Below are 25,632 nucleotides of genomic sequence, written 5' to 3'. Positions count from 1 at the left end.
ACGGCGGGACTTTAATAAAAATATTTGCTAAGAAAGCAGTTTGCCCGAGGTAGTCGGGGAGGCAAGACGAGTTATTCTTATATCCAGATTCGCGGCGTATTCTTCGCCCACGATTTCCATAAATGCAGTAATTCGAAGTAAAGACGGCCGCCGGCGTTCCCAACTTTTAATGGATCGTATCTTTATACCATTGTAAATACGATAAACTTAAAATGAAGTGGTCAATAAATGGATAACTTCCTCCGAAACATATTCGTAAATTAAATGCAGTAACAACGAATTATTAAAATGTTGCATTTCATCAAAGTTAATCTGTTATACTCATTTTATTTAAAAAAAAAAAACATGCGTATAAAATACATAATCTTATTGATTATGGGCGAAGGTATTATCAGCTAAGAATATAAACGATACACTTAAAAGCATTACTTCCCTTGTAAGTTCTGTAGTCAATGAAATCTTAAATATCAATGTTTTCCATGTTTGTGAGAATACACTCTTCATTTTTACAAACAGACATTTTCTTCAGATATTTCCTGAACTTATATCTATGATGACGCTTCATACTGTATCCAATATTTTCCATTTGATAATTATCCGTAGTTATGTTGTATGCTTCGACATAATGCTGGAGAGAAATATCAGATATCAATAATACATCGTTGAAATAACATGTTTACTCTGATTTATCAATAATACCTCGTCATCCTCAAAAATACAGAAAATATTGTTGTAACGTGGAGAGACGCGGCGTATGCAACTAAAAGTGTTATTTGCAGCATCTTGACATTTGCACGCCATATCTTTCATGCATAACTGCAAAAATAAAAAATTCTTAATAAAGTAATGCTCATGTTAGACATATTGCTCACAATTGCACACGAATCTATAAATCTTACTGCAACGTTTGGATCACTATCGGTTGGGCAACCTGACGAGGGAGTATCTTTGGATCTCTCTCCTCTGTACTCTATTAAAACTGTCCTATCTTTCGGTAATGTCTTCTTTAAGAAAGAGGTCCCGTCTGATGGACGGTGTATACCAGCTATTTCTAAAATCGTAGAAAATAAATCAACGCTGCTAACAGGTGCAGAAATCTTGGATGCTGCAATTCCAGGACCACGTATTAATAATGGCACTCTGACATCCGTTTCATATGGTTGGCGTTTATCCATAGGCATACTGAACTGACCTACGCAACGTAACATATAAAGCTCGTGTATAAATACTTACATGACTTATATTTGCGCATGTGTATTGAACGCAAATAAAAAAAATATATAAAAAAAAATTATGTTAAACGATTTTACTAAAAATGCACTAAAAACTAAAATATAATTCTTTTCTTGTACTACAATTTCGATGGTGATATGTGACTTTAAATAAAATCATACAAACTCTGTGATTATCCTTTCTCTTTACAATTTGTTTGAACAATCTACAGGATGATGACAGAGTTTGTATGATTTTATTTAAAGTCGCATATCACCATCGAAATTGTAGTATAAGAAAAGAATTACTCTTTAGTTTTTAGTGCATTTTTAGTAAAATCGTTTAACATAAAATTTTTCTGTTATATATTTTTGTATTTTCTAATTTTTAGTGTTTGGGGATTTCTTTATATTTTTTCCCAGTTTTCTTTTTTTCTTTTCCTTTCTGACTTTTATTATTATAAAAAATTATATTGTCATCACATCCACGCACGCCTACAAAGTTTCAAGACAATTGGATTGGTGGAAGTGGGTGAAAATTGAGTTGCCAGATTTGAACCATACACCAAACACCAAAGATACAGAGGATCGAAGCTAAGTAAAAGTCCTTTAAAAATACATTACCAACATGATATCCATTATCAGATGTGAATATGACGTAAGTGTTATTTAAAAGATTTTGTAACTTTAATGATTGATACACATTCGTTACAAGTTCGTCAACAGCTACCAGTGTTTCCCACCTTCGTCTATATATTTCATCTAACTTTGGCAGTATATCGTCAGGAAGAGGAGACGGACCCCTTTCCACTAACCAGTGCTTGTCCTATTTTATAATACGCTTTAGCAACATAATATAACAGTACCGAAATGCTATAAAATAAAATACCATTTGTGTCGGCATATTAAAATTAGGTGTTCTTTTAGCCTTTGTGTCTTTGTATATGTCAAAATGTCTTATTGCTGGCGTAAAGGGTGCGTGAGGTGCGGGTGGCGCTAGAACCATGAGAAATGGTCGATCGTTCGTATGGCGAGCATTGATAAAATTTGTTGCCATGTTGCTCTGAAAAAATATTATATTACTATAAAGAATAAAAACACACTGTAACACCATCGCAATTATGTACGTACAATTACGTCTGTAAGATATTCAGTCGGATCAGCACCGTATTTTTCTTTAGTTCCATTTATTGATAAGGAATAGTTATAATATTTTGAATTTCCAATAAGACCAGCCCACTGATCCCATCCTGCTGGTACATGACCTGCTCCACCCGTATCTTTGTGTCCATACTTTACGAGATTATTAATTACAGTTAAACGTTACTTTGTTAACTTAATTAATTATATTCCGTAGCTTAATGTCGCAAACATGTCTACCTGGTTTAAATACTTTCCGGCATAAAAGGTTTCATATTGCATCTCTCGTTTCAAGTGCGCTGCGAATGTATTCGGTTCTTGTGCCTTCTGCCATTCAATGCTGTTGCAACCCCCACTAATAGAGTTATTCACTACTAAATGATTGTGCTGATATCTCCCAGTTAAGATCGAAGCCCTATTCGGGCAACAAATGGGCGAAGCGACGAACTAGGTGTTAGAAAAGTTTCTAATTAAATTCTCTTATAATTAACATGTTTATCATAGAACTATATAGACTCTTATTTTACAACTGAGACCTTACACAATTCGAAAATGTTGCACCCCTATTTCCAATTAAATCCATTGTATTTTTCAATGGTGTCTGAAATTAAACGTAATCGATTTTATATTTGTTTCATACGTTCCGAGAATTTCTTTGTTGCCTGCATATTTACCATTCCATCGAGGAATATATCCAAATCATCCGCGAGGATTAATACAATATTATCTGCACCACGCGATAATGGGAACAAATTCACCAAAATCCAAAGAACCGGAACAATCATTTTTGCCAGCTAATAGCTTGCGTAGTATAAAAAGAGTAAAAAGCAACGCTATTGCCCAACCAACGTGAAATCGCGGAGGGTATTCCCCTAAATACGTTGGAGCTTACAGTTTTACCATTTTTAAAAACCTGATTGAGGAACCCAAAAATTTCGCTGTCCGAAACTACTTTGACAAATTTGATACAACGTATATACACTTCCTCGATGATATGCCGCTATTTTAATGAACAATATCAATTACAAATTAAAATTATAACGAAATTTGTACTCTAAAATTGTGTTCCCAAATTCATATTTCTGTAGTGATACATAAAATTCACACGGGAGGTCGTTAGTAAATATCTAAAACGTGTATTTCTACAGAAACTTCCATCGAATATTGTACGAAAAAATATAAATGGAAAACAACAAAATGGTTAAGCAAATTCAATTGTCCACCTTTCATTCGTAAATAATTATTATGCAGAGAAATAAAGTACCATTTAAACGCCTCCTGTTCTCAACCAATCACAAGAATGCCCAGTTTTACCAACTGTCGTTCAACGCCTGCCAAATTTTATGCGCTCAAATAATTTTCCAATAAACAATGCATTGATACGGGACTTGTATTTTTCCAATTAAATGCAATGAATATTGGTAGGCGAATAAAGTACACAGGAAAATATCGTTGAAACTTGAAGGATGATAAGTTTCGAATAGATTGGCAATGTAGCGTGAGACATCGATATCCCCGCGATATCCGTTTCGAAACTCGGCATTTGGTTGTCGCTCACATGTGTCGGTTGTGCACGGAACATATTTTCATCTATTTATTGTGAATATTTATTAACTTATTAGTAAAAATGGATATCTCAACGAACGATGGCAATCCGAATGCGTTGAAACTGATAGTCGCAGCTAAAATGGCCCAGCAGTCGATTACCGTGAGAACGGTACAACCAAACGGTAAGGAATTTAACCTGCACAGCACAAGCTCGCGAACTCCAACCATATGACGAAATACTGAATGTTTCTTTCGCGTGGATCATTTTAGCACGTGGATCACGCAACATTTTTTAAATGAATTGTACACGTTTCTGTAGATGAATTTGTCAGTGCACAATTCACATTTGCCGATGATTATCGTTTCTGTATCGTATCATGTGTATTTCCGACTTTTATCGCAGTACCCTTGAAATTCGGTTGATAAGCCGCTCTGTTTGATTCATAAAACTGTATTTAATACCAGAATAAATTTGTCTTTCCTTTATACAATGATTATTCATTTGGCACCGCTTTTGTTTTTAAATTCCATATCTTCGATCTCATTAGAATGCTTCTAACATTTTATTGTTTTGCTGAAGAAAGGTAGTTTAGTATTTTAGTTGCTTGATGAAATTCTTAAATCAGTTTCATATCAAATTGTTACGGTTGATATAACATGAGTGTTACTGTCTGATGCTTAGCAAGCTTTTTGGGCCGTTTACCTTCAATTGAACTATCATCTGGATGTGTGCTGTTTAGCACTAGTGCAGCGATGCAGCTTTTAGTACCTCCATCTGAAGAGTCTAAAATTATAAATAATAAATGGTTAGAATGGGATATTTCTCAATTGCAGGTGAATATAAAGAAATTGTTTGTGTACTTCTGGTGTGTGCGTAAGGAAAGTTTTAATTAATTATTTGTTTTACAGCCAGCTATTGTATATTATGGTACTACGGGAACATATAAAACCACTCATAAATCTTGTTTATGGTCCTTGCTAAAGGAACTTGATGATGAATTAAAACATAAGAAGTACTTAATTAAGGTAATTTAAAAAAAAAATGTGGAAATATTCTTAATGCGATGTCGATTAAAGTATAATAGAACTAAGGTTTAATTAATAATATTTTAGGATAACAATGATTTATCATTGGCAGATGCTTGCATTTGGGTAACTATATGGTCGACAGTGTTCGTTACAGAGATTGGAAAGGAACTGTGTAAAGAATATGTATCTATTAAAGATTGGCTATCAAATATCGAATTAATGCCAGTTATTCAAGTACGAAATTTGTTAAATAACATTTCTTTACATCTTATATGTTGATATTACAGCCAGTGTTATATATATGTTTGTATATTTAGGATTCCCTTAAGGAGTACAAATTTGAAAGAGGTTCGAAAGCAATTCTCAGTATTCAAGCTGCATCTTGGTTTCCTGGTAATGCTGGAATAAATTCACGATCCTGTAAACCTACCTTGAATGATGTAAGTGTGCTATGGCGAACCTATTACTTTGCGTCTCATGATTTAATTGTATGATAATTCAAGATTATCAATTCCAGCTTAGCCCGACTAAGGAAAAAGGAAAGGAAAAGGAAGTGGACGCAGTTAGTCAAGAGGAAATCCAGAATGTTACGAGTAACTGGTCTTCTAGGTCATACCCAGATATAAAGAACTTTCCTTACCCTGTGTAAGCTTAATACACATATTTATGCTGTCCAAGGAATATTAAAGCTCCCCCAAATCATTTCGCTGCAGTTTACTATACGTGGTGGCTTATGGGCAGCCGCAGTGGAAATGTTTCGCGTTGGTCTGAACAAACCCATAAGCCGCCACGTATAGTGACCTGCCGCGAATCCATCACGGCGAAATATTCGCTGCCGCCGCGAATATTCGCGTTGGTTTGGTGGCGCCTTCAAGCACATTTCTAATATAACTGTATGCATCCTTTTTAGATTACCGAAGAAAGGTGAAAAGAATATTCTAATAACATCTGCATTGCCCTATGTCAACAATGTTCCTCATTTAGGAAATATTATTGGTTGTGTACTTTCTGCTGATATCTTCGCCAGGTTTGTCACGCGATATGAGTAACAACGTCGTACTAATATAAACATATTCCAATTTGTACTTTTTTGTTTATAGATATTGCAGGCAAAGGAATTATAATACGCTGTTCATTAGGTACGCAACTTTTCTACAATGTATGTAGATATATTTAATATTAAACATTAAATGTTCTAATAGAAATGAAATAATATCGTAGTGGAACTGACGAATATGGCACTGCCACAGAGGCCAAAGCTTTGGAGGAGAAAACAACCCCGCAGGCTATATGCGACAAATTCTTCGATATACATAACGACGTCTATCGATGGTTTAGCATAGGTTTCGACTACTTCGGTCGTACTACTACATCTGAACAAACAGAGTAAGATGCATCTCGCACCAGCTGCGGTATAGAATGTACTTTAAGGTTTATGTTTAAAATGATATTATACACTAACAAAATACACCCGCGCTTCGCTTCGGACCTAAGAGATTTTGAGGAATCCGTGAAAATGCATTTTACCCCTTTTCACCCCCTTGGGAATGGATTTTCCAAAAATCCATCCTTAGTGGGTGCCTACGTCATGAAAACAATGTATCTTCCAAATTTCACGTTCCTAGGTTGAACGGTTTGAACTGGGCGTTGATGAGTCAGTCAGTCAGGACTTCTTCTTTTATATATATAGATTAAATTATCTTTCAACTATCCTTACGTTATGCTGCTATTAAGATACAGAAATCAACATCTTTCACTATTTTGCAGAATCGTGCAATCATTCTTCTTAAGGATAAAATCGCAGGGGTACGTGTTAAGCGAAACGGTGGATCAGCTCCTCTGCGAATCTTGTGATAGATTTTTAGCAGATAGATTTGTTGAAGGGACTTGTCCAAGGTGCAAATACGAAGACGCGCGTGGCGATCAATGCGATGGTTGCGGTCACTTAGTGAACGCAACAGATTTAATATCTCCGCGGTGCAAAGTGTGCAGTAATCGGCCAGTGGTTAAGCAATCGGAACAATTCTTCTTAGACTTACCCAAGGCAAGTGTTTCATTATAATGCAGATAATATTACTTCGTCGTGGGTGTGTCGCATTTGTTGTCTAAAGATATCGCTGTTTGCAGTTAGAGGACAAGTTAAAGGAATGGTTTGCGACCGTAGAAAAAGGTTGGTCGGGTGTGGCGAGAGTAGTTGCAAAACCGTGGCTACGAGATGGGCTTAAACCACGATGTATAACGAGAGACTTGAAGTGGGGAATACCCCTTCCGCTAAAGGGTTACGAGAACAAAGTGTTCTATGTTTGGTTCGACGCACCTTTCGGATATATCAGTATTACAAAGAGGTATACCAAGGAGTATGAACAGTGGTGGAAGCCTAAAGACGTACAAATTGATTTGTATCAATTTATGGCAAAGGATAACGTTCCCTTCCACGCGATAATGTTCCCCGCTTGTTTGATAGCGGCCGACGAGGGTTACACGCTAATGAAGCATTTAATGGCAACTGGTATGTTTTAACAACAATTTATAGACGATAACCATGCTTGAAGCTACACTATTTTTATTGTACTTTGGCTATTAATATCTCATTCTTGTTTCAGAGTATCTGAACTACGAAGATACGAAGTTTTCTAAATCGAGAGGGATTGGGGTATTTGGAACTGACGCTAGAGATACGGGTATACCAGCTGACGTTTGGAGATTTTATCTTGCATTTGTTAGACCAGAGACTCAAGATTCAAATTTTAATTGGGAGGATTTATCTACCAAAAATAATAGCGAATTATTGAACAATTTTGGCAACTTCGTTAACAGGTACGTGACCCTTTACGATAAACTATATGAATCTTCTGTAGTTGTTCCCTTTAAGGGAGTTGCTAAGAATTATTTTTAACGAATAGAGCCCTGGTATTCGCCGAGAGATATTTCGAGTCGAAAGTTCCGCCGATGGAACTCCAAGAAGATGACTTAACGCTTCTGGCGTTAGCTCAACGCGAATTGTCGTCTTATATACAGGCTTTGGAACAGGCGAAATTAAGGGACGGTTTGAAGCACGTGCTAGCTATTTCAAAACATGGGAATCAGTATATGCAATTTCAAGAACCATGGGTGAAAATCAAGGGGACTGATGACGATAAGTAAGTGACGTATTGATTTTAATGAAATAATATTGCAACGCTGTATAACTGTATGGTGCTTGTGTTCTATTTAAACATAATGTAATGCTTGTGATTTTATTGTTCATAGAAAGAGAGCTGGGACGATCATTGGCATTTGCACTAATTTAACGTGTCTGTTGTCAGCCCTTTTGGCACCATTCATGCCAAACACCTCCCGCGAATTAAGATCTCAACTAGGATTGGACAATTGTAACTACGGCTACATTCCCGACATTATTACGAATACACTTCCCACGGGCCACAGAATTGGTAAACCGTCTCCTCTGTTTAAGAAGATAGAGGATAAAGACGTAGAAACGTTAAGGAAAAAGTATGGTGAGAAGCAAGAGACTGCGAATAAAGCTAAAGCAACTAATGTCACGTATGACGACGCAAAAACTTTGGAAGCTGCGATAGCAGCACAGGTTGGTAAATGTTTTTAATAACAACACAAAGACACTGTGACGATATTTCGATATTCTAGATACTCGTCATATTTTCAGGGCGAGAAAGTTAGGGAGATGAAAGCGAAACACGATAAAAGCGTTTGGCAACCCGAGGTTCAAATTCTGTTAGACTTGAAGAAGAAACTTGCTGATCTCAAAAGTAGAGAAGGGAAGCCTTCTGAATCGCCGTCATCGAAAAGCAAAAAGCCTGAAACGGTTTTCGTACCTGAACAAAATGGAGATGTTTCGACGGATGCAGCAACTTTGGAATCGGCTATTACCAAACAGGTGCGATCACACTATTAGCTAATGGACGTATGTATTATGTATATTTGTGTACTAATTTCGTTTTCAGGGTAACCTTGTCCGCGAGCTGAAAGCTAAAGGCGACAAAGCTGCGTGGCAACCCGAAGTACAGAAACTACTGAAACTCAAGAAACAGTTAGCAGATCTCACTGGAACAACTCCAGCTTCGACTGACAAAAAGTCAAAGAAAAAGAAGTAACTTAATTGCTAGCCCTCATACAAACATCCTTCCATCGTCAAAAATCTATCAACATATTTTATAATAAAACTTCATCTTTCATCCTCTACTATCGAATACTTAGTTTAAAAATATGTACATCGATGTTATATGGCATTCTTTTTAAAATCATATAACCAGAACGATTTATTTAATAAAATTAATTTATACATTAGAGAGGAAGCTGTAAAGGTGAAATTCGCAATTTTCATTTCATTTGAATTATTGGCAGAGAACATTGTTGTAAGTGCAATGTTAAGAAATATATAAAATACAAATATTGCATTCAATTGTTACATGCTTATAGAGGGGTGCTTAGTTCCGTGCCGTGTAGTAGACGTCATACTTTATAATATTGCTTCAATTTATCTGAATACGAATTTGTAAATACTACCATTTCGTATATTACACGCACACACTTTTCTTTTCATTACTGCCTTGCACTCGGCCACTACAATAGCCTCCGTATTTTCCATTTTTCTCATTTCTTCCTATTCGCGTACACTAGGGTTGTACGAAACACGATATGTTCTAGGATGCAGATCACAAGAGAGACTACCATGCCGAAGATTAAAAGTAGAAGGATCGGCATTGTCTCAATGATCGTTACGCTCGAAGCCTCCTGTTTGATTTTATTGTAGTAAGGCTTTCTAGAAGACCATCGTAGCAACTCTCGACTTCGAATCCCGGCGGTATAAGTCCTAATTAGACTGTAGTTAATTGAAAGTTAGTGATCGATCTAGAAACTCGCCTATTGCCCGGGCAAATTCTGATAAAGTTATCATGAAACCATCTTACCCGATCTTCACGATTTCTTGAAAATGACCGTGCGGTGCCGACCACAGACCCAACGCGGAACGTTGAAGTAGATGGACTTCGGTGAGCTGGGAAATCATATCGTTGGTAAACATGCGTTCGATAACTGGATATACAATAACAGGATCTGCGTGATAGGCAAATCCAGAATTCATGATTCCTCTGATACCCTCCATTAATGGCTGAAACTTCGCCTCCTCTGGTATGGTGTCCCAGTATTCCCTAAAGTATTCAACATCTGCTGTCTTGGACTACAAAAGGATCGTCGAATCGAGACGTTAACAGTCGTTAATGTATGGTAGCTAACAGAGGAACTTTATGCAATGGATACGAGGAAACGTAGAATAGTTTACACTTAATAGGATGTTGAAGAAAATGTTCTTATAAGCGCCGAGTTTCATTCCGCTCCTTATCAACGAAGCCAAAGAATCGTTCATTTTGTTCGTTTGGCCACTGTTCAATCGACTCGACACTATCGCTGCCGAGTAACAATTGTACAGGAGTATACCAAAGATGAATGTCTGCAGGAAGGCAACGCGACTCGAAAGTTTATTCTTCTCGAATGGTAGTCCTGTAGTTCGACGAATGATTATTTGGCGAATTACTAATTCCACGGCAAAATAACTGGGGTGTGATCGTGTACCTTGTTGGCACATCGCCCCAATGATGACGAAGACCGTCTCATCGTAATGGGACTGTTTCTCCGATTTGAAGATTATCCGCAGAACGAGTACCATAACGAGCAACAGTACGCAGAACATATACCAAACTTTCTTCTCCAACGGCCGGAAGATTATGTTCATATCCACTTCCTGCGAAGGCAGAGTTCGAAACATGAAGCAGGTTCTATGAAAAAAATTGTAACGTGTTACTTAATGACACCTATCGTTTTCAAATTTTATAATATTATATCAATTATTACATTTCCGTCTTCTTCAGTATTCGAGACTAAAAATATTTTTCCTACTAACAGCGGTGTTTTCTATTTCAGAATACCTTGCAGGCCAGACTTGCAGAGTTACATCACACCAATCGAGCCTTTCGTGTGTCAAGAGCGATGGATAATATCCCAAATCAAAGAGTTGATCTCTCAGACCACTCATCAACGGTCCATTCTCATCATTGGGCGGCCAATGATTTAGTTCTATCGTTTCGAGGCTGCAAATCATGCCTCTAAATAATAACCGCCGAATAATAAATGCAATAGCAATGCGCCAATTTTCCCGAGGCGTGGGAGCATGTTACCTAAAATTGTACATGTAAGCGACATTCACTAAAAGAGAATACCCGAACTTGGCCCAGTTGTCTTCCAGCACGGCATTCCGTTCATTAAGATATTCTATCAGATCTTGATCCACTGGTCTCTTCACTATCTAAGAGTAAAATTCTTACAAACAAATAAAATTCTTCTCCTACACTTCTCATCGCAGGAAATATAGGAAGAATTACTAACTTAAGCAATGGACTTAAAAATTACAAATGCAAAAGTAAATTGTTTCTTTTATCATCTTCACGCGTAATAACTTTCAATATCGATGGTAACGAAATCATTCAAACGCGTCCATTTGCATCCTACTCACAACACCAGCACATTTGACTTTTATCCGCTGGAAATCTCGTCTCCTGGAAAACTTGCTCTCCAACAGCGTAACATTCAATCCAGTCTCTCTGTCCCAGGTTCCAAAATTTGTAATGCTGAGCGAGCCACCGCAGTGCTTGCAATGGTTGTAGATATCGTAGAGAATGTAACCATCGTCCCTTGGCAAAGAAATCACGAAATCGGTGGTGATGCTGAACGTACTGTCGTTTAATAATCGAACGGTATGTTCCATGTTCCTTCCCAGAATCAGCCACTGGTGCAAGTGCCCAAACATATAGTATCTCGATGCCTAAATTATAGTTTGCCCACTATGAATCTTCGAATTCAAGGGGTAACATCGTGAAACAAAATACGTGGCTGGGCATGGTTGCAGATGTTCCAATTATAGGTACCTCGTCGAAGATATTCACTATGTCTTTGTCCACCACTGGACACCGTAGATCTACGAACACACCCAAATTCCAGTAATCGGTGCGCAATGATCTCTGTATATCAATATTTGGTCCAAGCGTTTCAGTCGACACCAAAATGCCAGCGTCATTGTAGGCCCTGATGATTTGCTGATCATCTGTAAAAATTGATTTATTGTTAGGTGTTTGAAATTCAAGGTGTTGAAAGTCCCAGGACTCACTTTCGTACCCCCCGCAAGAGAAGCCAACAACTCTGGTGATCTTTTTGAAGAGCATGTAATCGTGAATCACGTCGATGCTGGTTGCCCACGAGGCAACGATTAACTGCAGACACAAAATACCCTGCAGGTGCATCTTTGTTGCAATTTGCAACTCGCCAGGCTATACTTTATCGTTGGTTGCAAGTCGAGCAACTGCGTGCCGAACTTTCGTGTCGCGCGTCAGGTCATCTATTGCTCCATTTTGTATGAGAAGTTTTGACGTGATAGTTCTTCATAGCAGAGGTAGGTACACATTATGGGCGAGAACGAGTGATTTCAAAGTTTTTTGCAAAGTGTTAAGTGAAGGTCCGATAATGGCGGACAACAGCTGCACACGAGTTAGTCAGCTATACTTAGAACTTAATTAATTAAATTTTATTGATTACTCAGTAATACAAATGATTATGGGTATAATTAATATAGATAATGATCACAATTCTATTATACTAATAATATTCCTAATTCGACTGTGAAATATAATGCAATCTTCGTTTACAAGCGTCTTCAAATGCGGTTAATTAAACTCTTTTTGTTGTTTGTACTGTTTAAAGTCTAAACAGTGGTAGGTAATGATACATAGTTTAGAGCTGTAAATCCAGCAAATTATCTTTACTGGTCCCACTGGTAATGCCCCCCCCCCCATGCCAACAACCTTCTTTCAGTTCATCGCTATCTTTCTGCAAAATATATGCAAATTTTCGTACTGACAAAGGAAGATCGGCGAGTGGCACGTGCCTATTGCGATGCAACTTTGCTTGATTGTTTGTGGACAAACTAAAGAGCTTTGCCGCATTCGCTTGGTGCTGCATTTGTACTTACTTTAAGGGGAAAACCACTCTTTTTATTTATGCGCTTATTACTTGTAAAGTAGGACTTATATCGAAAAAAAAATTAAATAAATTTTGTAGCGTTTCTGAGGGTCTATATATCTGTCGGGAAGCATATTCGGATATTCTTCCGAATGGTCCTAATGGTCGATCGACACGAGGTTTGTGGCGAGGGGTAGGGAGAGCGCGTGGATCCAAAATTCGAAATATTAATAAAAAATTATAGTTAAATTAAACATTTTTTTTTACGAATTTTTTTTTTTAACTGCATACACGTTGCCCTGACGAGGGTTCCTCCTGCCCCCCGAATCTGTTCTACGGACTGCTGGACGCGTACCCCTTACCTCCGCGTTCCCCTCAGGCGCCGAAAAGGCACTTGCATTTAGCTGAAATTCAAAGCTACTTTTCTTGAAAACGAAGGGCGGTATTAAAAAATTGTATTTTATATTTTCGTCTTATTTTGGCCTGTAGAATCAGCCCCCAGAGTATTGATTAATAGTACAGAAATAGGCATCCACCCTGTATAATAGGATGGATCGCATCTGCAAGTTTGTGGTTCAAATCTCGAAACTCACATAAGTTCGCTACCATGCTTTACGCGCCCGCCGCACTAATCTAGCCCTAACCGGTCTAACCAATACTAATATTCGGAACAAGTTGAAACGTGGAACGCGTTTTGTCGGAATAAGTCAACAGGAAAACTAGAAGTTTTTTTATTAATATCTGGGAAACTAATAAATTACCGAAGCAACAATTTTAGATTTAGGGTCCACATCCCACCCCCGATCCCTACCCTCAAACCTCGTGTCGATCGACCACTCGGAAATACAGCCGAATTTTCCACAAAAAATGTATTTTTACAATTAAAAAAACAATTTTTTTTAAGAAAATTAAAAAATATATTTTAACGAAAATTGAAAAAATATATTTTTACGAAAATTAAAAAAATTATTTTTACGAAAATTAAAAATATATATTTTTACAAAAGTTAAAAAGAAAAACTTACGTGAGTTAAAAAAATTTCGAAAATTTTTCGCGACAGATATATAGGCTTTCAGAAACGGTATAACATTTATATAAGTAAAAGGGGTGGTTCCTCCTTATAAGTGCAAAAATGACACCAGCGGAATACTGCAAAGTTCTTTGGTTGATCCAACGCACAAGCGAGTAAAGTTGTATCAAAATCGGCGTCACTCATCCATCTACTCTTTGTTACTCAGGGACTTGGTTACCTACTCATTGTTAGTTTAAAAAAATGTACATCGATGTTATATGGATTTTTTTAAATTATGTAATCAGAACGATTTATTTAATAAAATCAATTTATACATTAGAGAGTGAGCTGTAAAGGTGAAACTCTCAATGTTTATTTCATTTGAATGATATGCAGAGGACATTGGTGTAAGTGCCATGTTAAGAAGTATATAAAATATACATATATATGTATATACATACGTGCATCTTATTAATGAATGAATGCATTCAATGATTACACCCTTATAGAGGGGGGCTCACTTCCGTGCTGTGTAGTAGTCGTCATACTACTACTAATACATACTAATACTCTATAATATTGCTTCAATTTACCCGAATATGAATTTGTAAATACTATCATTTAGTTTAGTATATTACACGCGCACAGTTTTCATTACTGCTTTGCTCTCGACCACTACAATAACTTTCATATGTTTCAATTTTCTCATTTCTTCCTATTCGCGTACACTAGGGTTGTACGAAACACGATATTTTCTAGGATGCAGATCACAATAGAGACTACCATTCCGAAGATTAAAAGTAGAAGGATCGGCACTGTCTCAACGATCGTTACGCTGGATGCCTCTTGATTGATTTTATTGTAGTAAGGCTTTCTAGATGTCCATCGCAGCAACTCTCGACGTCGAATCCCGGCGGTATAAGTCCTAATTAATCTGCAATTAATTGGAAGTTAGTAATCGATCTAGAAGCACGCCCCATTGCCCGGGCAAATTCTGATAAAGTTACCATGAAACCATCTTACCCGATCTTCACGATTTCTTGAAACTGACCGCGTGCTGCCGACCACAGACCTAACGCTGAAGGTCGAAGTAAATGAACTTCGGTAAGCTGGGAAATCATATCGTTGGAAAACATGCGTTCGATAAGTGGGTATACAATATTAGGATCTGTGTGATAGGCATTTCCAGGATTCATAATCCCTTTGATACCCTCAAGTACTGGCTGATACCTCGCCCCTTCTGGTATGGTCTCCCAGTGTTTCCTGAAGTATTGGACATCTGCTGTCTTGGTCTACAAAAGTATTGTCGAATCGAGGCAATTAATTGTTAGTCGCTAATGTTCGGTAGCTAACTTTTCTGAACTTGAACTTTATGCAATGATTACGAGGAAACGAAGAACTGTTTACATTTATTAGGATGTTGAAGAAAGTGGTCTTATAAGTGCTGAGTTTCATTCTGCTCCTTATCAACGAAGTCAAAGAATCGTTCATTTTGTTCGTGGGGCCATTGTTCAATCGACTCGACACTATCGCTGCCGAGTAACAATTGTACATGAGCAGACCAAAGACCAATGTCTGTAGGCAGGCAACGCGGCTCGAAAGTTTATTGTTCTCGAATGGTAGTCCTGCAGTTCGGCGAATGATCATTTGGCGAATTAATAATTCCACGGCAAAATAACTGAGGTGTGATCGTGTACCTTGTTGGCACATCGCCCCAATGATGACGAAGACCGTCTCATCGTAATGGGACTGTTTCTCCGATTTGAAGATTATCCGCAGAACGAGTACCATAACGAGCGACAGTACGCAGAACATATACCAAACTTTCTTCTCCAACGGCCGGAAGATTATGTTCATATCCACTTTCTGCGAAGGCAGAGTACGAAACATGAAGCAGGTTCTATGGAAAAAATCGTAACGTGTTACTTAATGTCGCTTATCGTTTTCAAATTTTATAATATTATATCAATTATTACATTTCTGTCTTCTTCGGTAGTCGAGACTAAAAATATTTTTCTTACAAATAGCGTTGTTTTCTATCAGTATTCCAGATTAAAAATATTTTCCCTACAAATAGTGGTGTTTTCTATTTGAGAATACCTTGCGGGCCAGACTTGCAGAGTTACATCACACCAATCGAGCCTTTCGTGTGTCAGGATCGATGGATAATATCCCAAATCGAAGAGTCGATCTCTGAGACCACTCATCAACGGTCCATTTCTATCTTTGGGCGGCCAATAATTTAGTTCTATCGTTTCGAGGCTGCAAATCATGCCTCTAAATAATAACCGCCGAATAATAAATGCAATAGCAATGCGCCAATTCCCCGAGGCGTGGGAGCATGTTACCTAAAATTGTACATGTAAGCGACATTCACTAAAAGAGAATACCCGAACTTGGCCCAGTTGTCTTCCAGCACAGCATTCCGTTCATTGAGATATTCTATCAGATCTTGATCCACTGGTCTCTTCGCTACCTTAGAGTAAAATTCTTACAAACAAATAAAATTCTTCTCCTACACTTCTCATCGCAGGAAATATAGAAAGAATTACTAACTTAAGCAATGGACTTAAAAATTACAAATGCAAAAGTAAATTGTTTCTTTTATCATCTTCACGCGTAATAACTTTCAATATCGATGGCAACGAAATCATTTAAACGCGTCCATTCGCATCCTACTCACAACACCAGCAGATTTGACTTTTATCCGCTGGAAATCTCGTCTCCTGGAGAACTTGCCCTCCGACAACGTAACATTCAATCCAGTCTCTCTGTCCCAGGTTCCAAAATTTGTAATGCTGAGCGGGCCACCGCAGTGCTTGCAATGGTTGTAGATATCGTAGAGAATGTAACCATCGTCCCTTGGCAGAGAAATCACGAAGTCGGTGGTGATGCTGAACGTACTGTCGTTTAATAATCGAACGGTATGTTCTATGTTCCTTCCCAGAATCAGCCACTGGTGCAAGTGCCCGAACATATAGTATCTCGATGCCTAAATTATAGTTTGCCGACTATGAATCTTCGAATTCAAGGGGTAACATCGTGAAACAAAATACGTGGCTGGGCATGGTTGCAGATGTTCCAATTATAGGTACCTCGTCGAAGATATTCACTATGTCTTTGTCCACTACTGGACACCGTAGATCTACGAACACACCCAAATTCCAGTAATCGGTGCGCAATGATCTCTGTATAACAATATTTGGTCCAAGCGTTTCAGTCGACACCAAAATGCCAGCGTCATTGAAGGATCTGATGATTTTCTGATCATCTGTGCCGAATATTTTTGAATAGATCAGAAAATTAATTTGTTGTAAGGTCTTTGAAAACACCAGGGCTTCAGAACCGCAGGACTCACTTTCGTACCCCCCGCAGGAGAAGCCAGCAACTCTGGTGATCTTTTTGAAGAGGAAGTAATCGTGAATCACGTCGATGCTGGTTGCCCACGAGGCAACGATTAACTGCAGACACAAAATACCTCGCAGGAGCATCTCTGTTGCAATCTGCAAGGCTACGCTTTGTGGTTGGTTGCAAGTCGAGCGACTGCGTGCAGAGCGTTCGTGCCGCAAGCCAGGTAGCTTATTGCTCCATTTTGTATGAGAGACCGTCAGTTGTTACGCGATTGTTATTCACAGGAGAGATAGGTACACATTATGGACATGCACAAGTGAATTCAAAGTTTTCTGTGGTGAAGGTCCGATACCCAGACAGCACGCGATGTCTTTAAGTGGAGGTTCCGGTCTAAATGTCGATTTTTTTTTTATTTCATTTTTCGATTGTTCAACCTTGTAGGAAAACGTGTTTAAAAGGATTTGTTGAAATTCGTAAAATTCCCGAAGTTATAGGCATTTGAGTAGCGCGAAATGCATGGGCAACAACCGGTCACTCGGCGCTCACGTCAAACTTTAAACGCGTTTTTCTCGAAACAGTGTTCTCAAAACGGTGGGACCTACATCTCCAAAAGTTATTATCCGATTCGACTGAAACTTTTTTTACTTTGAAGAATATACTTCTGGCTAGGAGGGAAACCAGAAAAAATATAAAAATTGCAAATTTATAATTTTCAAAGGCGTTGAAAGGACGAAAAATATAGGGGAAAAGTGATTTCAAACTTCAAGTGTCGTTATTTTCTAAAAAAATGTTATTTTTGTAAATTGTTCTGGTTTCCTCCCTAGCTAAAAGTATATTCTTTAAAATAAAAAAGTTTCAGTCGAATCGGATAATAACTTTTGGAGATACAGGTCCCACCGATTTGGATGAATTTTTTGACGCCTTGACTTTAACGGCTACCCAGGGCTGCCTGCAATGATTAATTATAAAACAAAAAATATATTTCTATAATTTAAGACATCCTTAATACAATGCAAAAAGTCCCATTAAATTATATATAGTAGTTTTCCTTTAATTAATTCCTAAATATCACCTATTTTTTGGGCTCTAGACCGGGACCTCCCCTTAAGACATCCAGTTTGGGTCTGTTTTTGGTCTAAACGTTTTACGAAGTTATTAGGACATCTTTAGACGCCTCTGTGCTATCTGAGTGGGTAATAGCGGACAACAGCTGGGCACGAGTTACTCAGCTATAATACTCAGAACTTAATTAATTAAATTGTAGTGATTACTCAGTAATACAAATGATTATGGGTCCAATTAATATGGATAATGGTCAGAATTTTATTATACTAATAATATTTCTAATTTGACTGTGAATTATAATTCAATCTTCGTTTACAAGCGTGTTCCAACGCGTTTAATGTAAATTCGACGTAGGTAATCAGAATTCTAGACTAATTAATTATTAAAGTGGTTTTGTTGTTTCTACTTTCTAAACCGTGATAGGTAATTATATATATAGTTTAGAGCTGCAAATCCAGCAGATTGTCTTTACTGTTCCCACTAGTAATGCTCCCCCTCGCGCCAGCAATCTTCTTTCGGTTCATCACTGTCTTTCTGCAAAATGTATGCAAATTTTCGCACTAACAAGGGAATATCGGCGAGTGATACGTGCTAATTGCGATGCAACATTACTGTACTGTTTGTTGAACCAACCTAAGAACTTTACCGTGCAGAAGTAGCCTGTTGCGGATTTAACGGGGCGGCTGATAAGCAGTTGCCGCCTGGGCCCCTGCCCAGAAGAGGCCCATCTCCAAAAAAAATTATGATTAGGTATAGGTATCCAAATACTATACTTTTGTTCTGTACTACTACACTTAGCCCGTTTTTAGTAAACTACTTCTTCATTTTCTCGAAAAAATGGGCCCCTCAGAACTTTTGCCACCTGGGCCTTTTTTCTTAAATCCGCAATTGGAAGGAGCACCAACCGAATACGGAAAAGTTCGTAGATTGGTCCAACAAACAAGCGAGCAAAGTTGCATAAAAATCGGCGATTGTCACTCACCCATCTTCCCCTTTAGTACCTACTTATTTTACTTTCTTGACGTATTAAGAAAAAATTGCTTCGAACTCACTTCCTCGAACGTTTGTAAATAATGTTCTCTGAGATACAGATTCCTCCAGCTATGACGATACCAAATGCCAGTAATATTAGAGCAGGGGCGGTTTCGTAGATAGTGATGCTTCTTGTGGACAATGTGTCGGGCTGACACTGAGGTTTTCTTGATGACCAGTGCTTGATTTGTCGATCGCGAAGCCCAGTGTTGAACATCTTCGTCAATCTTACAAAGATAATAACCCTTAAGGACACTTGCACGTAAAATATTACAAAAATTGAAATTTACGTGTTTATATATTTCAAAATGTATCGCAAAATATAGATTTGTTAATAACGAAGTCTTTGGGGAAGTACAAAAATCAAGGATTCCTACTATTTATTTTTAAATGTAATATAATTCAATTGCATCGAATTGCTTACTTAACTGGCCATCGCACATATCTTCCCTATTTTCGACATAATCGCCTTTTCTGTTGAGGGATTTGTGTAAGATGTAGAAAACTAAAGAAATAAACACCGTAAGAAATGTTTTCCTCACCCTATCTTCGCCATCTCGACGAACTGCCCATTATGGCTGGCGTACATGCCCATCACGGATTGTTTAAACAAGTGGATCTCCGTGAGCTCGCAGATTTTATTCGAGTCGAACATCCTTTCGACGTAAGGATACGCTGTATTAGGATCAGTGTGGTACGCCAAAATCCCTTGGCTAACTTGTTTGATACCCTCTTCAATGGGCAAGTATCTCTTCGATTCTGGTAAAGGGTCCCAGCGTTTCGTTCGAAAGTAATCCGACTCCCAGTTCAATTTCTAATAATATCACGATATTATAGTATTCACCGATGCAGAATCGATTTCTTCGCAAATTCGAGTAATTTTAGGGAGATAAATAATATTGACAGGAATCAGACAGGAATATTTCAATACATAATTATATTTAAAAAAAAAAATAGAAATTAATTTCGTTACTCTTATTTAGCTCAGAGCCGTCATAACAGCATCGTAGGCCCTGGGGCAATGCAATGCAGTGGGGCCCCTGCCCACCTATGGGAATAAAACTGTTTTGTATTTGGGGGCTCCTGCTATCATGGGGCCCCTGACGACTGCCCAGTGTGCCCATGCTTAAAGACGGTACTGATTCAGCTATCGATAATCATGAACGATCTTAACAAATTTTATCCAAATTTATAAAATTTATGAAATTTGTAAAATTTGTAATAAATAAAATTTGTAATTTATAAAATTTGAAAAAAAATAGTAAAATTTGTAATTTATAAAATTTGTAATTTATAAAACTTATAAAATTTGTAAAATTTGTAAAATTTGTAAAATTTGTAAAATTTGTAAAATTTGTGAAATTTGTAATTCATACAATTTACAAAATTAGATCCACAGATAAGGATGTCGATAGGATAAATCACCAAGGTTGTTGGCAAATTCTTTATCCCTCGAATGAATAAGTAAAATTATTTTCGTGAATAGAATACACTCATCAATCGACACTTACGTACAAAAAGTAGTTCAGGTAAGGCACAGCCTCAGCAGCAATTTTCAAATTGCTATCTGCGAGTACGGTCACCGAATCCTCCATCATGTCAAGGGGCTCGCTCAGCCGAGCGGAAACGATACTGGCAGAATAATAATTGTACATTATCCAGCCGTGTATCGTCATTTGGAAAAGTGCGATGCGGCATGCCACGCGTTTTGGAAAGAGATTCGCACCTGTCACGAGGATACGACGTTCGTTATATGATTTAGGGCGAATTCCACTTACGCCCAAATCGCTCGTGAGTTTCATTAGGGTAGTTTTCCCTATACGCGACTGGACCCACCGTCAAGAATTTAAAACTCGATTTTCTCGAAAATGAAGCGCAGTATCAAAAAATTTCATTCCTTTTTTTCGACTTATTTACTTGTCATAAGTAAAAAAGAAAGAGTACCTTTTTTTCATGTCGCGCTTCATTTTCGAGAAAATCGACTTTGAAATTCTTGACATTGCGTCTAGTCGCGTACAGTTAGCGAAAACCTAGCTAAATGAAAATCACGGGCGATTTGAGCGTAAGTGGAATTCGCTCTTAATGGATGATTGCTGTTTAACACCCACCTTGCTGAGATAAGATTCCCACTGACAGCACCACAGCCCCCGAATATTTCTCTTTCTTCCCAATTCCCTCCTGATTCATTATTAATTTTATAACGAATATGCAGAACAAACCGAAAGCCGCGAAAGTGTACCAGGTTTGTCGGGTGAAGGGCTTCAGGAAGATCTCCAGCTTGATCTTGTTGGTCGAAGTCGACAACAGCATGAAGCAGGGCCTAACCGAGACGATAACATTCCATTTTTGTAAAACATATTCGACGTCCTTAACCATTAGAAGACCGGCTTTCTTTCACAAAAATACTGGTTTTCAGTTTCCAAATTTTTTTTATACATATATATATCAGGACATTCGGGATCTTCCCTTGTTAACACACGAACATTGACCAGTACCCTAATTGCCACACTCAAATTAATTTCTACGCTTAACATGAGTGTGAACAATCCAACATTCGATATTCCCATGAATGTGCATTGAACAAAGTTACCAAGCTTAGCAGATAAAAAAAACAACACATTTTTCATACCCATTGTCATTTTCTTACCGAATTGGCCAAGCTGCTCCAATAAGACTAGCATAATCCAATCGCTCGGACACCATGATCCTCGGATTACTGGCGAAGTCGATGTAATTCGCTTGCAGAAATTCGAAAATCAAACCGTGCACGCTGTGCCTGTCCCAGTATATTATTTCAGACGCATGGACACTGAAAAAAAAAGAAAGGCCTGTCAGTATGGCAGAAAATCGCGCCACTGCTTCCGTTTATTACCTGTAATTAAAAAGGTCCCCTGTATGCAGTATCATGGCGTGCACGAATTTGTGCATACTGTCTAAGGACCTCGTATTGATATCCTGCATGTAATCCTCGAGACGCATGTCCTTTGGTCTGTATTGTATCTAAATGGAGTATTTTATAAGAGGACGATTCTACAGGTATTTAATGCTTCGGATTAAAAGGGCCAACCATGGAATATGAGCACCTTGATCGTTTGCGATATTAGTGGACCGATTAAGATTCATCAGAAGCGATTTGGTTTAGGTTTAGACAGACCAAAAGTTGATTACAGTAGTACTTTCGTAGTTTTACAGGTAGGTATAAAAGTCTATGGGTCTGTAATTGTGCCTGTTTCCTTTTCTGGTAAGGGGAAGAAGGGAATTCAGCAAACAGATCTTTACGATTAAAAGTGGTGATATAGAGGGAAAAGTTATTAAATAGAAATAATACAACTTTGCGCACTAATGTTACCAGAATTTTTTAGAATAATAATCATTGTTAGACTCGCATAAAAACAAGTGCTAGAGTCCCACTTAGGAGCACAGGAGATAATTTTAAGAACATTGAAAAATATTCTATAATCAGCTCGTAGATCCCATTAAATCAAATTATCCAAATCGATCCACCAGCAATGAAAATAATCAGACTAATCACCTCGCGTAGTTCACCCTTCATGCGCAATAAGGGCATATATTATTCCAAACGATACCAAAGCATTACTTCGACCCATACTAATTTCATAAATGCCTGTAAAACTTAACAATTACTTTTACGAACCACCGTACCTCGGTTCAATAAAATCAGAAGTTTGATTATCGTTCGTGGAATAATTATCCCGCATATTTTCCTGTTTAATCAAGCATTGATTACCCAGCTAACGAAGCCAATGGAGGGTCCGCAAACGACACTCACCACCCCCGATATTTTCAGCCTCATCCCGTGCATGTTGGCTCTCCTGTTAATTAAAGGCTGCGTCAAAGTGACGCTCAGCCCCAAATCACTCCGCCATGTGCCCAGTTCCGTCACGTTCAGCGAGCCGCCGCGATATTTGCAGTGATTGTAAACGTCGTAGAGATCGTAACCATCGCGGCTGTTCGATATCGCCAGAACAAGGTCTGTCACCATGTTGTAGGCGGTGTCGTTCAAGAGCGACAGACTCTGATTGTAATTAGAGCCGAACACCAGCCAATTGTACGAGTAATCGTACATTCTGTACTTGGAGCCCTAGGTTCCATGAAATTATATTACAAATGAAATTCGATTCCACCACTTTGACGGTCACATATTTTCAAGAAAACTGACGCTCGCTGCCGAACCTTTTCAAATTTCTTAAGTATTATACAGGGTGCCCCGGTGTTGGTGGTACAACCGGCGAGGGGGTGGTTGAAGAAATGAGTCGAAAATATATCTTTGGAGGCCGGGCAAAAGTGTACGTAGATCGCGCGCGTGACCGTTAAAGTGTTAATTGTGTAAATATGTACAAATATAGGCATAATTTTTTCAATTAATATGGTTTGATGGTTTCTCTTAAAAAAATCCCAAATACCGCGCTTCTTTTCAGGCCGTCGAAGTAGAGAGACCCCTTAAATTAGGTACCTAAGGGTAATTTTGACGATTTCTTACCCCCTCCCATGCCGAGTATAAGATTTTGTAAGATCTTATATTCCACCCCCTTCCCTTTCTTACGCAGTATTTCTTACATTGTAATTTAACAATGATTCCTTATTGAGGTTCTAAACTCTAAGGGTAGGTTTATCTTACTTCGGCGAAGATCCGAACGGCGGTTTCATTGTGGCAACGAAGGTCAACGATGACTCCCACCGTCCAAGTGTCGCTTCTCAGAAATCTACGGAAGTCGATCTTCACGCTGGGTTCTCGTATTATGGTGTACACGCCTGTGGTGCTCAGGGTTCTTAGGAGATTGAAGTCACCTGACTCAAACGGTGCATTATTAGGAGGGCTCGAGTGAACACTATTTTTTTTTAGCTTTTGGAAAATTTAAAATCAGAGTTCTGTTGTTTGGGAAAGTGACGTTGGGGTGGGCTATGAGTTTGAAAAGTGTTCACTGCTTTGGATCAGTTTTACGATATTAATGGGAAAGAAATGAAACATTTTTTTGATAAGCCTGTATTATCAAACTTACTGCTGGAAAAATCACTATAAAAAAATCGCAGATAATGGATATGTAATTTGGGGTCTGTAACTTTGGAATGTACTCGTGGTAGAAAGCAACGAGATGCGTAGTGAGCCGAGGGTGATTTAAAATTCTTTGACTCGTGGAGAGGCATTTCAGAGAAGTTCAGCAACTCGAAAGTTCAAAAAAATCTCAAACTTTGCCGAAACGTAGCTTAACTGATGCTATTAACGTAACTAATTTTTTATTCTGCAATAAAACGGTGCTAAGGGTGAATCAGTAAACAGTAATGAGTAGTACTCGACAAAACATGAGATTATTAAAAATAATAAATAATCACTTTTAATTAACTCCAAAGACTGATTAACACAAACTGAATTTCACTGAATCTTTGCATCCAAAAGCAACTATAATATAGCCTAGCATTCTAAATATCCCAAAAATATAGTGTCTATATTATATCATGGTACCTATTGTGTCACCACAAGAAAATCCCACGACATTCCGCACCCGCTTATGCAGGAAATAATCGCGAATAAAAATATGATCCTGCGCGCTCGACACCAAAACCATTTCCAATAAAACGATTAAAAACCCGCGCATTTCGAGAAACTACCCCCTTTCAACGGTAACAAGTCCTTCGCAATCCTTCCAGCTAGCAAAATACCGAACCCTCTACATCTCCCGCGAATTTCTTCTGCAGCTGCATTATTCTAATACATTTTATTCGAGCATTTGCATCGAACGCACTCAACGTCATTTCTTATTCCGATATGCAAGATTGCCTGTCACAAGTGTCAAAACGATACCGAGTGATTGGACAAATTATTCGAGTCACGGAAGGGATGTACGGGTCTGGATGAATTTTTCATCGAACGTCCGATGAGACACGCGAGTCTCGAAAGAAACGAGCTAAATCCGACGGAACGTTGCAATATTGATTGTACCATTATCAGAAATTGAGGGGCCCAGTGGAAAACAGGCACATGCCACCGGTTTGTCATTTTAGAGGAAAGTATGTTGCGGGAAGAATTGTTAACTATTGTCAAATTTTAGCTGAAAAATTATTTTCATAGGAAATGCGATAGGAAATTGTAATTACTTTAAACGGTACTTGAATTAAGTGGTAAATTGCAACTATTTTCAAATTGTAGCTGAAAAATTAATTTTATATGCAGAGTTGGGTAAAAATTTATTTGCATAAGCT

The 25,632-nt window shown here is 38.1% G+C and overlaps 5 protein-coding genes across 14 annotated transcripts; 1 reads left to right on the top strand and 4 right to left on the bottom strand.

Moving 5' to 3' along the window:
* Positions 1-307: 307 nt before the first annotated feature.
* On the bottom strand, positions 308-3,435 carry LOC143367175 (N-acetylglucosamine-6-sulfatase). The gene is made up of 9 exons (XM_076808799.1): positions 3,026-3,435; positions 2,893-2,952; positions 2,592-2,798; positions 2,343-2,504; positions 2,101-2,274; positions 1,836-2,037; positions 900-1,192; positions 700-816; positions 308-628 (listed from the first exon to the last, which is right to left on the bottom strand). The coding sequence occupies exons 1-9, from the start codon at positions 3,134-3,136 to the stop codon at positions 461-463; spliced, it is 1,494 nt and encodes a 497-aa protein (XP_076664914.1). The 5' UTR covers positions 3,137-3,435; the 3' UTR covers positions 308-460.
* A 253-nt stretch (positions 3,436-3,688) lies between these two features.
* On the top strand, positions 3,689-9,235 carry Metrs (methionyl-tRNA synthetase 1). Of its 3 annotated transcripts, none has more exons than XM_076808750.1 (16): positions 3,689-4,081; positions 4,582-4,733; positions 4,809-4,925; positions 5,013-5,162; positions 5,246-5,374; positions 5,446-5,573; positions 5,839-5,955; positions 6,029-6,067; positions 6,150-6,314; positions 6,696-6,976; positions 7,060-7,437; positions 7,532-7,745; positions 7,832-8,068; positions 8,178-8,514; positions 8,593-8,823; positions 8,891-9,235. In XM_076808750.1, the coding sequence occupies exons 1-16, from the start codon at positions 3,979-3,981 to the stop codon at positions 9,038-9,040; spliced, it is 2,928 nt and encodes a 975-aa protein (XP_076664865.1). In that variant the 5' UTR covers positions 3,689-3,978; the 3' UTR covers positions 9,041-9,235. The 3 variants fall into 3 exon arrangements, with proteins under 3 accessions (XP_076664865.1, XP_076664866.1, XP_076664864.1); XM_076808751.1 differs by having other exon boundaries at positions 3,690-4,081; positions 5,246-5,368; positions 6,696-6,972; positions 7,056-7,437; XM_076808749.1 differs by having other exon boundaries at positions 3,690-4,081; positions 6,696-6,972; positions 7,056-7,437.
* A 28-nt stretch (positions 9,236-9,263) lies between these two features.
* On the bottom strand, positions 9,264-13,052 carry LOC143367168 (ionotropic receptor 75a-like). 7 transcript variants are annotated; one of them, XM_076808766.1, is made up of 9 exons: positions 12,106-13,046; positions 11,867-12,042; positions 11,455-11,763; positions 11,120-11,247; positions 10,871-11,032; positions 10,518-10,720; positions 10,228-10,445; positions 9,857-10,125; positions 9,264-9,768 (listed from the first exon to the last, which is right to left on the bottom strand). In XM_076808766.1, exons 1-9 carry the CDS (start codon positions 12,236-12,238, stop codon positions 9,540-9,542), a joined length of 1,827 nt encoding a protein of 608 aa, XP_076664881.1. In that variant the 5' UTR covers positions 12,239-13,046; the 3' UTR covers positions 9,264-9,539. The 7 variants fall into 7 exon arrangements, with proteins under 7 accessions (XP_076664881.1, XP_076664880.1, XP_076664882.1 ...); XM_076808765.1 differs by having other exon boundaries at positions 9,264-9,759; positions 10,228-10,720; positions 12,106-13,050; XM_076808767.1 differs by having other exon boundaries at positions 9,857-9,942; positions 10,228-10,720; positions 12,106-13,050.
* A 1,415-nt stretch (positions 13,053-14,467) lies between these two features.
* LOC143367167 (ionotropic receptor 75a) lies at positions 14,468-17,456 on the bottom strand. Of its 2 annotated transcripts, XM_076808763.1 has the most exons (9): positions 17,324-17,456; positions 17,061-17,236; positions 16,649-16,957; positions 16,314-16,441; positions 16,066-16,227; positions 15,663-15,865; positions 15,373-15,590; positions 14,989-15,257; positions 14,469-14,899 (listed from the first exon to the last, which is right to left on the bottom strand). In XM_076808763.1, the coding sequence occupies exons 1-9, from the start codon at positions 17,454-17,456 to the stop codon at positions 14,671-14,673; spliced, it is 1,827 nt and encodes a 608-aa protein (XP_076664878.1). In that variant the 3' UTR covers positions 14,469-14,670. The 2 variants fall into 2 exon arrangements, with proteins under 2 accessions (XP_076664877.1, XP_076664878.1); XM_076808762.1 differs by having other exon boundaries at positions 14,468-14,899; positions 17,061-17,456.
* A 1,100-nt stretch (positions 17,457-18,556) lies between these two features.
* Positions 18,557-25,561, bottom strand: LOC143367194 (ionotropic receptor 75a). The gene is made up of 10 exons (XM_076808819.1): positions 24,896-25,561; positions 24,053-24,222; positions 23,204-23,515; positions 22,286-22,413; positions 22,061-22,222; positions 21,522-21,733; positions 20,925-21,139; positions 19,956-20,227; positions 19,434-19,640; positions 18,557-18,915 (listed from the first exon to the last, which is right to left on the bottom strand). Exons 1-10 carry the CDS (start codon positions 25,026-25,028, stop codon positions 18,822-18,824), a joined length of 1,905 nt encoding a protein of 634 aa, XP_076664934.1. The 5' UTR covers positions 25,029-25,561; the 3' UTR covers positions 18,557-18,821.
* Between the last annotated feature and the right edge of the window lie 71 nt (positions 25,562-25,632).

This window comes from Andrena cerasifolii, chromosome 3 (genome assembly GCF_050908995.1).
Source record: "Andrena cerasifolii isolate SP2316 chromosome 3, iyAndCera1_principal, whole genome shotgun sequence".
NCBI lineage: Eukaryota > Metazoa > Arthropoda > Insecta > Hymenoptera > Andrenidae > Andrena > Andrena cerasifolii.
This window is presented reverse-complemented; position numbering and strand designations above follow the sequence as displayed.